The sequence below is a fragment of the Tauraco erythrolophus genome, chromosome Z, assembly GCF_009769465.1.
Source record: "Tauraco erythrolophus isolate bTauEry1 chromosome Z, bTauEry1.pri, whole genome shotgun sequence".
NCBI classification, from domain to species: Eukaryota; Metazoa; Chordata; class Aves; order Musophagiformes; family Musophagidae; genus Tauraco; species Tauraco erythrolophus.
In genome coordinates, this window is record NC_141496.1 from 22964214 (window position 1) to 22977168 (window position 12955).

The 12955-nt window shown below is 44.9% G+C and overlaps 1 protein-coding gene across 2 annotated transcripts; it reads right to left on the reverse strand.

Annotated features, from left to right (window-relative positions):
- Positions 1-210: 210 nt before the first annotated feature.
- On the reverse strand, positions 211-5691 carry PLK2 (polo like kinase 2). 2 transcript variants are annotated; one of them, XM_086629286.1, is made up of 14 exons: positions 5473-5691; positions 4844-4951; positions 4563-4679; positions 4243-4372; positions 3877-3964; positions 3387-3482; positions 2957-3155; positions 2716-2863; positions 2209-2306; positions 1449-1572; positions 943-1183; positions 721-850; positions 522-632; positions 211-402 (listed from the first exon to the last, which is right to left on the reverse strand). In XM_086629286.1, the coding sequence occupies exons 1-14, from the start codon at positions 5689-5691 to the stop codon at positions 211-213; spliced, it is 2001 nt and encodes a 666-aa protein (XP_086485412.1). The 2 variants fall into 2 exon arrangements, with proteins under 2 accessions (XP_086485412.1, XP_086485409.1); XM_086629283.1 differs by having other exon boundaries at positions 2194-2306.
- Between the last annotated feature and the right edge of the window lie 7264 nt (positions 5692-12955).

Here is a 12955-nt window from a genome sequence, read left to right on the forward strand (position 1 = left end):
AACTATGGTCCGAAGAACTCCTTCTCACACTGTTTTAGTCCAACAGTAGGTTTAGGCTTCTGTCTAATAGATGTGTGCCCAGCACACCAGGACAGTCAAGTTTTCGTACCATCACACATCCATTATCAACATACTAGTATCCCCACTATCTCCACTGTAGATTTCACAGTGAACAAGAGAGTCCGTTTGGTTTAAACGGAGTCAGTCCCTTCAGTTACATCGCTGCAGCAGCATGTTCAGAGCATATTCCATTCTGTGTTTTAGTTCCAACGAGCATCCAGAAACCAGAAGAGTTGTCAGACGAAACGTTGTGGATATCCTCTCTTCATTGATGTAGGTAAGGAGATACTCTTCGCTCTGATTGCAAATGATGATTTTCGTGTGATCATGATAGAAGTTCACCTGTAAAAGAGAAACAAGTTCCTGTTTGTATTCTTTCTCCTCAGTTTATAGCCCTTATCCAGTTTTATTGCAGTAAAATATTTCAGAATCACTTTCTTCAGTGATGCTACCAAACTTACTTGAAACGTGCCATCATTGAAGAGCATCATTAATGCTTTATCGGATTTAAGCCACTGCAAGAGGTAAAGCCTGGGCCTGCGTATATCTGTTACGCCGGGCAAATCTCCTCCCTAGGAAAGGAAGAAGACACTATGTTAAGCACTCAGTTCACATTTAGTGCATTTTTACACCTCAAGATCCAGAAGGTGCTGAACTTACATCCATGAGGTTCTCTTCCATGTAGTGAGAGAAATACTTCAGTACAGTTACTTGGCTAATGAACTGTTCAGGAGCCTCTGTGGCTGAGAAGACAGAGCACTGGCCTAGCTCAGCATAGTAGTGGACTGTCCTGTAAGAGCAGAAAGTAAGTAGGGAGGTGAGACAATAGCATTTTATGTTTAAACTACCTTAGCGAGTTGTCAGTTTTGTAATCATTCTTACTTTTTGTCTGGCAGAAGGCTCATATGTGCCCCATTGTTGAAAAGGACTCCAACAGTGTGATCTGACAGCTGGTACCCAAAGCCATACTTGTTAGAATAGTCCACCCATTTCGTAACCCACTGGAAGGATGCTGTCAGCTGTTCTTTAGGAATGCTGTCTGCTTCTGGCATGTTCTCCAGACATCCTCGCAATACCCTCGCAACTGTATCAGCAACGCTTCCCATAGTACTGTCTTCCAGGCCTGAAAGAGAAGGATTATTAGACTGACCAGAGCACACAGAGAGGAGGCTTTAGTTCTAAACCTTTCAGTTATCTAGACTGTAATTTTAAGTTTAGACTTTATAGCTTTTCAGTTCTAACTCTGCTAAAATATTGGCTGTAAAATTTACAGCAACAAAAATAGGAGGTGGGGAGGAAAGCAGCTGTTCGTTTCAAGCTTTTATGTCTGAGACAGGAAGAACGTAAAGGTGGGATTTAGAATTAGAGATTCATTTTGCTCCACTTACATTCACTGCTACTGCTGCAGCTTCCCAAAGTTCCTCTCACTATCATCCGAATAGAGTCCCCAATCTGCTTAGTTTCTGGGATTGCTCCTGGCTTTGGTGCTGTTGTGACAAGAGGCTGGATCTCCTGGAAGAGATGTCAGACATATAACATCAACCATAACACAAGCCAAGAGTTACACACAAGTTTTGCATGGCTCTCTTGTCTCTCAACAAATGCTAAATTCTAGGGCAACTGGTATTAATGTTTCCAGTAAGTACAAAGAGATGCTGTTAGACTGAGCTTAAAGAAGCACGCCAGGTCTTTCCACTCTTTAGATCTTCAGTTTACATCTTACACACTATTAATCAGTCCTCTGCTCTCCTGCCCTAGCAAGAGAAGAGCTGTTTGCAGGTCTGACCACCAAATGGTAAGAGTTAGATCTCGGCAACTTATTCTTTAATAAGTCCTAGTTAATCATGAACTGAAGGCCTGTATTAGGAATACTGGGAAAGAGCACCTGGCAGAAAGCTATCACACAGGTAACAATGCAGTCTAGGCAGATAGTACAATTACTCAAAAGCCAAAACCAATCGTCTCCCTACAAAGGCTACCATACCTTGGTGAAGCTTAGTTAAGCCCTCTTAAAGCAAGCCCGCTAATCATTTAAGCTTGATCATGCTGCGTACAGCCCCAGCTCTGACATCCAAGTCAAATATAATTTAATTATAGCTACTCCACCCAACTGTGATTGGATTTGAATTGAACTGCGCTTCCATTTACCTCATCTGTTCTGTGTTTGTGGGGCTGCTGGGTTATCGATGTCTTCTTCAAATCATGCCTGAGCTTGTAGATTTCTTCATCTTCTTTAGCTAGTCTGTCTGTAATACCAGAAAAAAATACTTAACGCTGCAACTGGAAGTGCTGTTCAATCACAGAAAGCCTAACAAGTTAGCTGCAGAAAGCACATTGTCTCCCTCTAGTAGCTTCATCTAAAGATGCCATAGTCTCCCAGATCAGCAGTGCCATTATACACAGATCACTAAGATTAAAATTTAATAGACCTTACAGACCATTAGACAGCCAATATAGATTGTCAGTATACCATAAGAAGCATTTACTTATGTAAGTTGGCATAAGTTGCAGGCTACCATCTATACTTATTGATAAAGAGGTCAAAACTAACCCAGGGAAGCTCTGAGACATAAACACAAGTGCTCTGTTGCGATCTCACAGTTATACATTGGATGGCATAGAGACAAGTTTCAAGCATAGCTACAATCCACTTACTATGTGTGTCGAAGTATCTGGCTTTATCCTTTTTACCACCAAAGAGAGCAGCAGCTGCTTTTTTGAAGAAATTTTTAGCAGGACTTGACAAATGGAAGTCAGGAACAGTGTGACAACAGCTAGCAGAAAGTCTATCGGGTGTAAAGCCCTGCAAAAGTGAGATTAAAAAAATAATTTTTAGGCCACAGAGCACATTTTTAGGGTGGATATTTTTTCAGCCAGAACATGAGGCAGTACAAACCTGTAAGAAAAATTCATGTCGAATTATTTCATCTAAAGTGGGCCGATCCTCAGGATTTTTTGACAACATGCTGGCTATTAGGTGTTTTGCAGGTGCCAAGAGAGATGAAGGCAGACTATATCTTGCTTCCCTTATACATCTGTATGTTTCTTTAAGATTTGTGGTCTCAAATGGAGGTCTTCCCAACAGCATTGTATACCTGTTTAAAAGCAAAAGAAACCTATTATTCTTTACTTTACACACTCACAATACTTATCTACAACTACTGAAAAGGCTTTGTCTGTCTCCTCACACGAAGGCGTAATTCTGCACTTGGGCTAGACATGTCTAAAGGGCTGCAAACTGATGCAGCACTGCATCTCCTTTGAACTCTTAAAAAGCCTAAGCCAGCGATAGAAATACTTTATTTCAAAGGCAGTCAAGTACTTACATTACACAGCCTAAGGCCCAGATGTCAGATTCACAGCCGTGCCCTTGTTTGTTGAGGACTTCTGGAGAAAGGTAATTTGGTGTGCCACATATTGTTCTGCAAATCAAAGAGGCCACAGAGCCTGTTAGCATTTCAGATGAAAAATAGCTTCTCTCCTCTTTCTATCGGGCAGGTTTTCCTCTCAAGTTCAGACAAGAGCTTAGACTCCTAAAGAGGAGCTGCATGAACATTAATAGTGTAGACATGTTTTATGGTGTCTTTATGATATAACTACAGCAGACTTACATCTGCACTATTTGTCAGTCAGGTACCGTGCCTCTGGCATTTGCTATTATTCAAATGGTCAGAGTCAAAGCACAGCAGCCTGTTTTCTAGAAGGGGAAATCTTGATCCCAGAAGCAATTAGCTTTTGCTATGGAACAGGACTTCTCATTTCTAAATGAATTTGGTTTCATTTACTACTAGACTTTACATTTGTTGATGTTCCTACCTCCTCCTGTGCTCCAGTGGTTCCAGCCTAGCTGCCAAGCCAAAGTCTCCCAGTTTCAGTTCCATGTTCTCATTAATGAAGAAGTTACCTAGTAGACACAGAAATTCCAGTTAGTCCTTTTCTTGCAAGGTAGGAATGCATTTTCCACAGGTGCTGAGTCATACTTTGTTCAAAGCCAGAAGCTAGCCAAGACTTTTTTTTTTTAAAGTAGGAATGCTTAATGTCATTCCTTTAAGCACTCCAAGTTTCCACTGTAAAGACACCCTGAGCTGATTCTATTAATCTATCACCATACAAGTGTAAAGTGGTACAGTGCTGACAGGGCTGGAGAAGCGTGTTTTGAAGTTGACGAGGTGCAGAACTTACCTAGTTTAAGATCCCTGTGCAAGATTTCCTGTTCATGAAGATACTTCAGCCCTGACACAATTTGCCTGAGGTAGTATCGTACTTCTGGTTCCGTCAATACCTTCCTCGCTTTTAAGATGTGAGCCATTGACTGCAGAGGAAAAACAAAGGCAGAAATGTCACTGAACATTCACGCACAAGATTCACCTTAGGCAAAAATAAATGCATGGAGAAATGACGACTGAAGAAGTCACAAAAAATACCTTTTTACACATATCACATTTAAATTAGTTGCAGATTCCAGCTAAGTAAATACTGGATTTCTCCCAGTTGATGCTCACCCTTCTACTGCAGTACTCCAGAAGAATGTAAATATTCTCTCTGTCTTCGAAGTAGTGGTAAAACTGCACAACATGTCTATGATTAAGCATTCTGTGCAGCTCAATCTCTTTATCAATCTGCAGAGAGAAGAGGGGGGGAAAAGAAAAAAACCTGTTGTTAGCCTCGCGTCCACAAGGTTGAGCAGACAGCTCTATCAGAACCATTTCAAGAAAAGGGCTGGGCAACCCAGCACACAAAGAGAGTCTGAGGAGAAAAAAAAAAGTCACTCATGCACACATACCTTTTCCCTTTGATGAGGTTTTGCTACTCTGCTGTGAGGAATGATTTTTGCAGCATAAACTTTATTTGTTGTTAAATCCGTCATCTCATAACACTTGGCGAATCCACCCTAGAGAGACACACGAGAAAAAGGCAATTATAGCAGGTACGAAAGAAGTCCCACACTTAGTCATTCACCAGCGCATGGATTAGTCAAGGAGCACAACTTCCTTTGCACAGGACAATTTGGCAGAAGACAGGTCTTGGGTTCATCGCCTGTCCGAAGGGTCGCGTCGCGGCTCCCGCCCGCCCCGCATGCAGCATCAAAGTCATTTTTGTAGGCTTGCCCGAGCCGAGGACACGATTCTGCTTGTATTTAGGGGCAGAGATGAATCGTGGACAGGAAGGGTGCTCGGACCCGCTGCGTCCAGACCGGGGCAGCGCGGGGGCACATCGGTCTCCGGGCAGGCTGGGGTGCGGCAGCGCGGCGCACTCCACCATTCCCGGAGGAAAGCGGCCCCGCAGAAGCAGCGCCGGCCACACGCACTGCCCGGACCGGCGCTCGGCACCGCGCTCCGCCGAGGAAGACGGGCGGCCCGGGACACACGGGCCGCCGCCCCGGGAGGGCACAGGACTCGCCGCGGCCATTACCTTTCCGAGCACCTTGCCGCGGCAGTAGCGCTTCCCTGTCGTGGGGTCGGTTATAATCCGGGAGACCTCGGCGGCGGGGTGCGGGTGCTGGTGCGGCTGCTCCTCCGCCTTCTTCCTCCGCGACTCGCCGCCGGCCGCTCTGCCCGCCGCCGCCTCACAGCCCTTGGCACCGCCGCCGCCGCCGCCCGGCGGGTAGGCGATGGTCCGCAGCAGCTCCATCACTGACCCTCGCTGGCTCCCTCCTGCCCGCCTGCTCCCCTGCGCCCTGCCCTCCTTCCTCGCTCCCGACGCGCTCCCGACAGCGAGCAGCGCCCCGGCTCGTCCCTTATATCGCGGGCGGCGGCTCCGCCTCGGCGCTGCGGGACGGCCCCAGCCGAGGCCACGCTCCGCCCGCCCGGCTTGGCCCGGCCCCGGGGCGGCCCGAGGTGGGCTGTGCCCGAGCGGGCCGCCCTGCCCCGCCGTGCCCGGCCGCGCGGTGTGTGCGGGAGCGGAGCAGCTGCGTGGGCCGGAGGATAAAGCCCGCTGGAGTCCTGGGGCAGCCGGGCCGGGCGCCTTTGGGGTGGCCCTGCAGCGCGCTCCAGCTGCGGCGGCTGCTCTGCCCACCGCCGCCCCCCCGGGTGGGAACTGGGCGCGGGGAGCCTCGGCACGAGGTGTGTTTTCGTGACTTGGCTACTGCTGCTTGTGGCGCCTGTTTGAGCAGCCCCCTAACAAGTGTGTGTTGCTGCACAGGAGGAAGGGACGGAGTTTTTCCCACCTATGCCTAAGCAACTCCACCACAGCAGAGAGCCAGGGCCCGTTTTTTATCCCAGCGTGAAGCTGAAGCCCGTGGACTCGTTTAGACAGTGCAAGTCATTGAGGTGCATGCCTCAGTGCCAAGGAGCTACCCTGTCCCTCCTTTTGCATGGGGAACCCATGGCTAGTGATACCCTCCAGAGCTGTCTGACAACAGCCAGCTCTAAAAATCTTGTTTTTGCAAGCAGACATATCTCCGTAAACATCCCAAATGCACATTTTGAAGACCTCTGAAGGCAATGGTAGCCCAGGGCCTCTGATCTAGATGTTTGCATACAGACAATTGTTTAAGACTGAAGTATGTATGTGGGAGAAAAGTTTTGAAATGTGAAATAGTTTTGCATTTCTCCTATTCTGAAGATGCAAAAATACTGAAATTCATTACTTCCTTGGTTTGTTACATATTTCTGAGGTATTATTTGCTTGTTGGCACACACTAGGAATGCTTTTACATGCTTTCATTGATGGAAAAAATAAAAGTCTAGTTGATTTAATACAAATGACTCTCAAAGCATGTAACTGCATAAATGATTTTGGTGTCAGTCCCTGAACATCCCTCAGTTCAGATCTTAGAGTAACAGCAAAATACAGTTATTTTACAGTGTCAGCAGCAGCATGCATGTTTTATCAGAACCACCTCAAAACAGCAAATGTGCAGAACAAAAATATTTAAATTTCCCTACAAAAGTACTGCATTATGAAGGCAGCAGTGCTCACGTGTCAAATATATTGGTTAGTTCACCCTCTACTTCTACCCATCCATAGTTTTTTACTGGACACAGGCTTCTGCATGCAGATTTCTTACTTCCTACCTCACTCTGCAAAGTCTAGTCAAGTCATGTTGGTATTACAAGTGATTAACCATAAGGGTAGAGGTAAAAACAAGAAGAGGGAAAATCTGGGGCAGAGAGACTGCACTCAGTCCTACACCCACTCACCCCTTAGCCTTACAAGCATAGGCTTCCTGGGCAAAATTGTTTCCTTCACGCAATTTGACTTTTTCCAAGTTAGTATCCGTTCTTGCAAAATAAGTTACTTAATGTAAACATGATTTCTTGATGCTCTGTTTTCTGTCATTAAGTTGCTTTGGTCTGCTGTGCTGAAAGGCATGTGGGGAAAGGGGATAATAGGCTGGATAGACGTACACGTTTTCCCTCCACTGGAAAGAAGTGGTACTACACATGGTAGAAAGCAAATTTAAGAAAAACAGGCTTGGTCTGGTGAAGGTTTAGGGGAAATTGTTAAGCTTGGCTTTAAGAGGGCACAAGCACATGGTTAAAGCTGAATTTACAAAGTGTTCTTTTAAAACAAGGCTAGGACTATTTATTCTTACATACTTTGCTGAAGTCTTTAAGCTGTGTTCCCTCTGAGTTACAAAGGGCTGTGAGGCTGCCAGGCTGCCCCATCTAGCCTGTTTAGTTACTTGAAGATTGCTTCTCCCACTTTGGCACAGGTAGCATTTTCCTCCCCCTTAACTCAAGGTGCAAAGTTTACTATACTCTTCATTGCGAGGTTTTACAAAGGAAAAGCTGTTGCAGGAACAAGAATTTTTCATAGCATTCTTAACCCCATTGATGAATTGTGTTTCTGCTCTTTCTGCCTCTGAATTTGCTGCTTCATCTTGTCTTTTCTCCAGTCTTTCCACTGTCTCGCAAGTTCTGCCCCACCTTCTAAGTCCAAAGATGCACAGCTCATCAGGTAACATCAGCTGTAGGTGCTAAGTTCTGTTCTTAAGTGCTCCAGAGGCCTCTAAAAGCTTATGCACTGGCACTTAGTTTCTTACACTTACATTACTTACATTTCTTAGCTTCTGTGGAGAGCTACTGGATAGTCTGCAATTAATATGATTCACTCTTTCCTTCTAAAGCTGCTCTCCTGGATAAAATAACATTAATACAAAGGTTGAAGCTGACCCTTTTGTATCTTGCAAGTGGAAAGCCATCCTAGCCAGTGCTCTGTAATCTCCCACTTTTTCTTTCAAGTTACATCAGCAGAGTGCTCAAGTGTACCTGCAGCCTGCATGAGAAGCTCATTAGCAAGCTGGCTAAGACAGCAGCAGCTTTGTAGCCAGATCAGTGCACAGCACTGCAGTTACCCTGCCCAAGAGACAGGGCAAATGTGGCCCAAACTCAGGCTTCAGACATGCCTTCTGTCTCTAGTTCTAGAAAAAGAAGTAATCCCTTATCCCTGCAGCTTCATTTCAACGTAAGTATACAGCTTTTTCATAAAAGCCTGATTATCAAGGGTCTGGTAAACCTGGGCGTGCATAAATCCCTGGGTCAGATGAGGAATGGGAATTTGACGTAGTCGTAAGTGGCCTTATTACAGGCTTGTGGGAAGAAGGTGTTGGCAGGAACCACTTGTTCTTACCCTAGCATTGGAAAAATGAGCTGTTTGAAGACTTAAATTTCTGGAAACAAATGCATTAAATCCTGGGATGTCCAACTCCTTGCATATTACAGAGCCTTGGCACTGCCAGTGGCCATGAATTTGCCAGGGCACCCAAGTCCTTATGTGAAATCAGTATCACCTGATTACCCGGCCTCCGGCCTGTCTCACAACTGAGCTTCCTTCCCGCGGTGCCACCGACACGGTTTTCCATCACTAGCATGCCACTCTGAGCCCATTCCCCGCGGCCCTGCGCCCACACGCACCTGGAGCCCCGCGGCCCGCAGCGGGCTCGGGCGGCGGCCGGCGCCCGTCTGGCAGGCACAGCGGCCCTCATCGCTCCCTTCCTGCGGTCGGAACGCGGCTTAGCTGGCGGCACGACCGCGTTTGGACGGTCATGGAGTGCCCTCAGCTGCTGAAATGAAGTTATGACAGTTTGTCCCAAAAGAAGCGTATTCTGCTTAAAGGTGGCACAAACCAGCGAGCCCCAAGGATGGCATCGTCACTGGAATATGTACCGACGTATATGGGTGGTACGAAATATGCAGCTTGTCTCTAGAACACCAACCTATACGAGCTGCGTTATTAAAAATGTTACTTTTACACAAAGCCCTTCACAATCCTTTGCGACTCATCAGAGGAGAGAGTAGTTATGTCTGGAGAAACTATTGCTAACTTTCTGTATTTTAGTGATTTACTAAATTCCTTTCTCCTCTTGACTTCTTTCCTAGCTCATCCTCCTCGTTTCATTTTTCTAGTTTAACCTTTTCTACTCCAGCAGCTCCACACCAGCCTTCTCCCACCACCTTATATGGGTCTGTACATGCTCTACATTTTTGTTCCACGCTTTCCCTGTTCTTCGGCACACTTGCTGCTGCGCTTCCAGTAAAGTACTCATTTCATAGCCTGTAGGGTATCTAGCACAGGCAGCCTCACCAAATGAAATGTAAAACACATAAAAGCTGAACTAGATGCAGAACTAAACATTTGCTCTGATGCTGCCATGCAGTTTCAGTGTGTTGCTTCCCTTGTAGGATTTTATTGTCATACATCATCCACACACACAGGTGTGATACCATTTGTCTTCCCCAACTCACTGCAGAGCTAGTGCAAAGCACTTATTTCTGCTATAATTCACGTATTTTAATTTCCTTTGTTTGAAGCTTGGCAAAGTTTCCAAAGACCTGAATTCTTTTGCAGTTTCATTTGAAGTGATCTACTAATTAAAAAGTAGGCAGATTGCCAAGAGCTTAAGGCAATCTCATGTTTTCCCAGAAAAATCTCCAGAAAAGAGGGTGCTTAGCCCAGTGGTCACATAGGCTGTGCTAGTTTTTGGTTTCCTTCTGGGGTGGTGCCAAGGTCTGTTCCCACCTTGCCAGTGTGGTGTGGGTTCCCTGGCGGAGGCAAGAGGTCAGGGCTGCAGTTGCAGTGGTTGTAGGATCCTGTATTAGGTCCCCAAAGACACAAAACTCTTCCTGTTTCCTGGAGTTTAATGAGTACGTACCTGGTCAGGATAGCTGTCTGTCTTTGAAAGGTGTTTCCCCAGTACATTGATCAAATATAGGAAACAATATAGCTCCAATCAAATTTCAGTGACAAGTGAAGACAGTGTGAAAAAGACTCAGCTTTCTCTTATCCCTCACTGCTCTCACAGTCCTTCCCTGTGCTGCTTGGATGAGTAACATCTCACAGCTTGATTTCAGGCACTAACCCCTGCACTCAGGATGTGCAGTCACACCTTCATGCAGCACCTACTTCTAAGAGTGAAGTCAGACCACAGGTTTCCACATTGTGGTATTCTCCTTTTTTTTTTTTTTTTTCCACAGCTTGTCTTGTTTTTCTTGCACATCCCAGATGAAAACAAAGATTATACTAACCCCAAAGTTAAGAGTATTGCAAAAGTAAAGGCTCTAACGCCTTTGCCTTTACCTCTAAAGGTTGGTCAAAACTGTAATTTTTAAGCTTTGCAAGGTTAATAGTTGAGGGTGTTTTCACACAGACAATACTGTCAGATGTGTAGTTTCCTTCAGTGAAATTCTCTTTGCCCTCTATTTGTCCCTCTTGCCATATGCTGGGACAACCAAGAGTGCCAACTGTATTACCCATCCATAAGAAACAATTTAACTGGATGGCCACAAAGACATGCAAATACTTCATGCATTGTCCTGTAGGAATTACAGCCACTCTGCCTCTGCCTACAAAGTGAACGCTCCTTCCTAAGTGCTCACTTAGCCAAAGAGTACCTGTCCACAAGATATTTAATGAGACACTTGTTCTGCCAGCAGCAGCTTTTCTCACATGCTGCTACTGCTTCTCTTGAAGCACTGGTGATTTTCAGTATGCTGTTGAAGGTGCTTGGAACTTTGTGAGACCAGGACTTCAGATACTGCATGCCAGTGATACAATGGTTATGTCCAGAATTAACCTGCCTCCCTATATAAAAGACTTCTAGGCCCATTATGCAACTGCATTCAATCATGCAGAAGGAACAAAGATCTGTGTGACGGTAAAGCATCATGCCCAGTATTAGAGACACTTGGCTTCAAACCTGAGGAACAATCAGAGTAGTGTTTTGCGCCCTAAAAGAACTGTCCAAATTATTTGTAGGGTTTTTTTGTAGCCCTTCTCAATGCCCAAACATCTTCAATGTAAAACCTCCTTGTTAAAGGAAATAATGCCAAAGGGTAGTCAAAATCCTCTAAAAAGAACAAAGCGTTCACTACTTCGGTTGGTTTATTTCCCTTCCTGCTCCCCCTTCTCCTTTCCAATGTCAGTCTTCAGCTACTGCAGGACATAGGACAGGAGACAGTTTCCTACCGATTAGGCTAAACACTTATTTTCTTTCTATGGGTAGGAAAGAAGTTTCCTGAATCCACAGAGCAGAAGTCAGTTTTACTGATGCTCAGGTAACACAGACAACGCAGGAACAGAGTTATGGGATATATGGGGTATTGTGGTAAGAGCCCATGTCACAGGTCATCTGTCTCCATGACACTCCTTTTTGTCCAGAACAACCAGATGCACATGTTGCCGGTAACTAGACATGTATAGGCCACTTCCAACTATTTATTATAAATATGAAGTACAAAAGAGGAGAACAAGTATTTAGGAGATTGAAAGCATTTGTTGCCTTATTTTCTGCAATTAACTGTGTTTCTAAAACAAAACAGCTATGAAGAACTAAACGTTCTGGCAGACAGGAGTACAAGTCTTTATTCCTTATCCTCAACAGTTGTGTATGATGTTCAAACTCGGCAAGACAGTGATGCATGTCTTATGCATACCTAGGTATAGAGGAACTCTGGGAAGCTTGAGTTGAAGGTAGAAGAGTCGATGATCTACAGAAAACTGAGTTACTGGGTTATTAGATAGAAGCCAGCACTTCCTTTTGGCACTGCAGGTACTACAGAGGCTCTTTGGTATCAAAGCAAGATGTGCCAGAAGCAATCCTGAACAGAGCAGAAGAGAGAGCCTGCTCAGGAAGGAAAAGTGGGCTGAAAGCTGCTGTCGTCAGAGCCAAGTGAAGCAATGACATCATCTGCGAAGGAAGGGTATCGTGTGCTCTTTTGCCCATTAGGATTAGATTAAACCCAGTTAACATTTATTGCTTTCCCTAGATTTCTTCTGTCCACCACTGTAATGTTGAAGCAACAGGCTTAAACAAAGGCATGTAGAAAGGAAAGTTAGCACCATATGTTGCCATCTAAGTTGTTGTTCATCAGACACGACATGAAGATGCATGTGTTCAGAGATTCTGGGGAAAGCTTCTGAGAACCACACTTTTCAATAAGCTGTTTTCTGTCTTGCATACATTAGAAATTTTTCCTCCATTTTGTTTTATACATAGATTACTACAGCTTTTTCAGGTAAAAGTACTTTCTGTATTTATGTAAATATTTAGAAGTGATTGGCACTACATTTAGTTTATTGGAGTTACACTTGTCCTGACTGCTAATCCAAAGAGTTGAAGCATGCCATTAGTAAAGTCAGTGTAACAAAAAAAAAAAACGAATCAAACACAAAAATAGGCCTCTAATGAAAGTTAAGGTATTCAGGAAACAGAGACATATAAAATCTGGTCTGCTGACCTCTTTAAGAATAGAAATGAGAGCAGGTGGTAGTTACAACAGGATGGATAAAACAAAAGATGAACAAAAAACATGCTCTAAATAGCACATGTGAAAGTGAAAATCCCCACTAGATCTTTTTGCAGCAACTCACTTTGATCTTTTCATTCTAGCATCCTTTTCTCGTTGAAGCTGTCATTAGGATCAGCCACCCAGAGAGGATAGGTAGGCCAGTG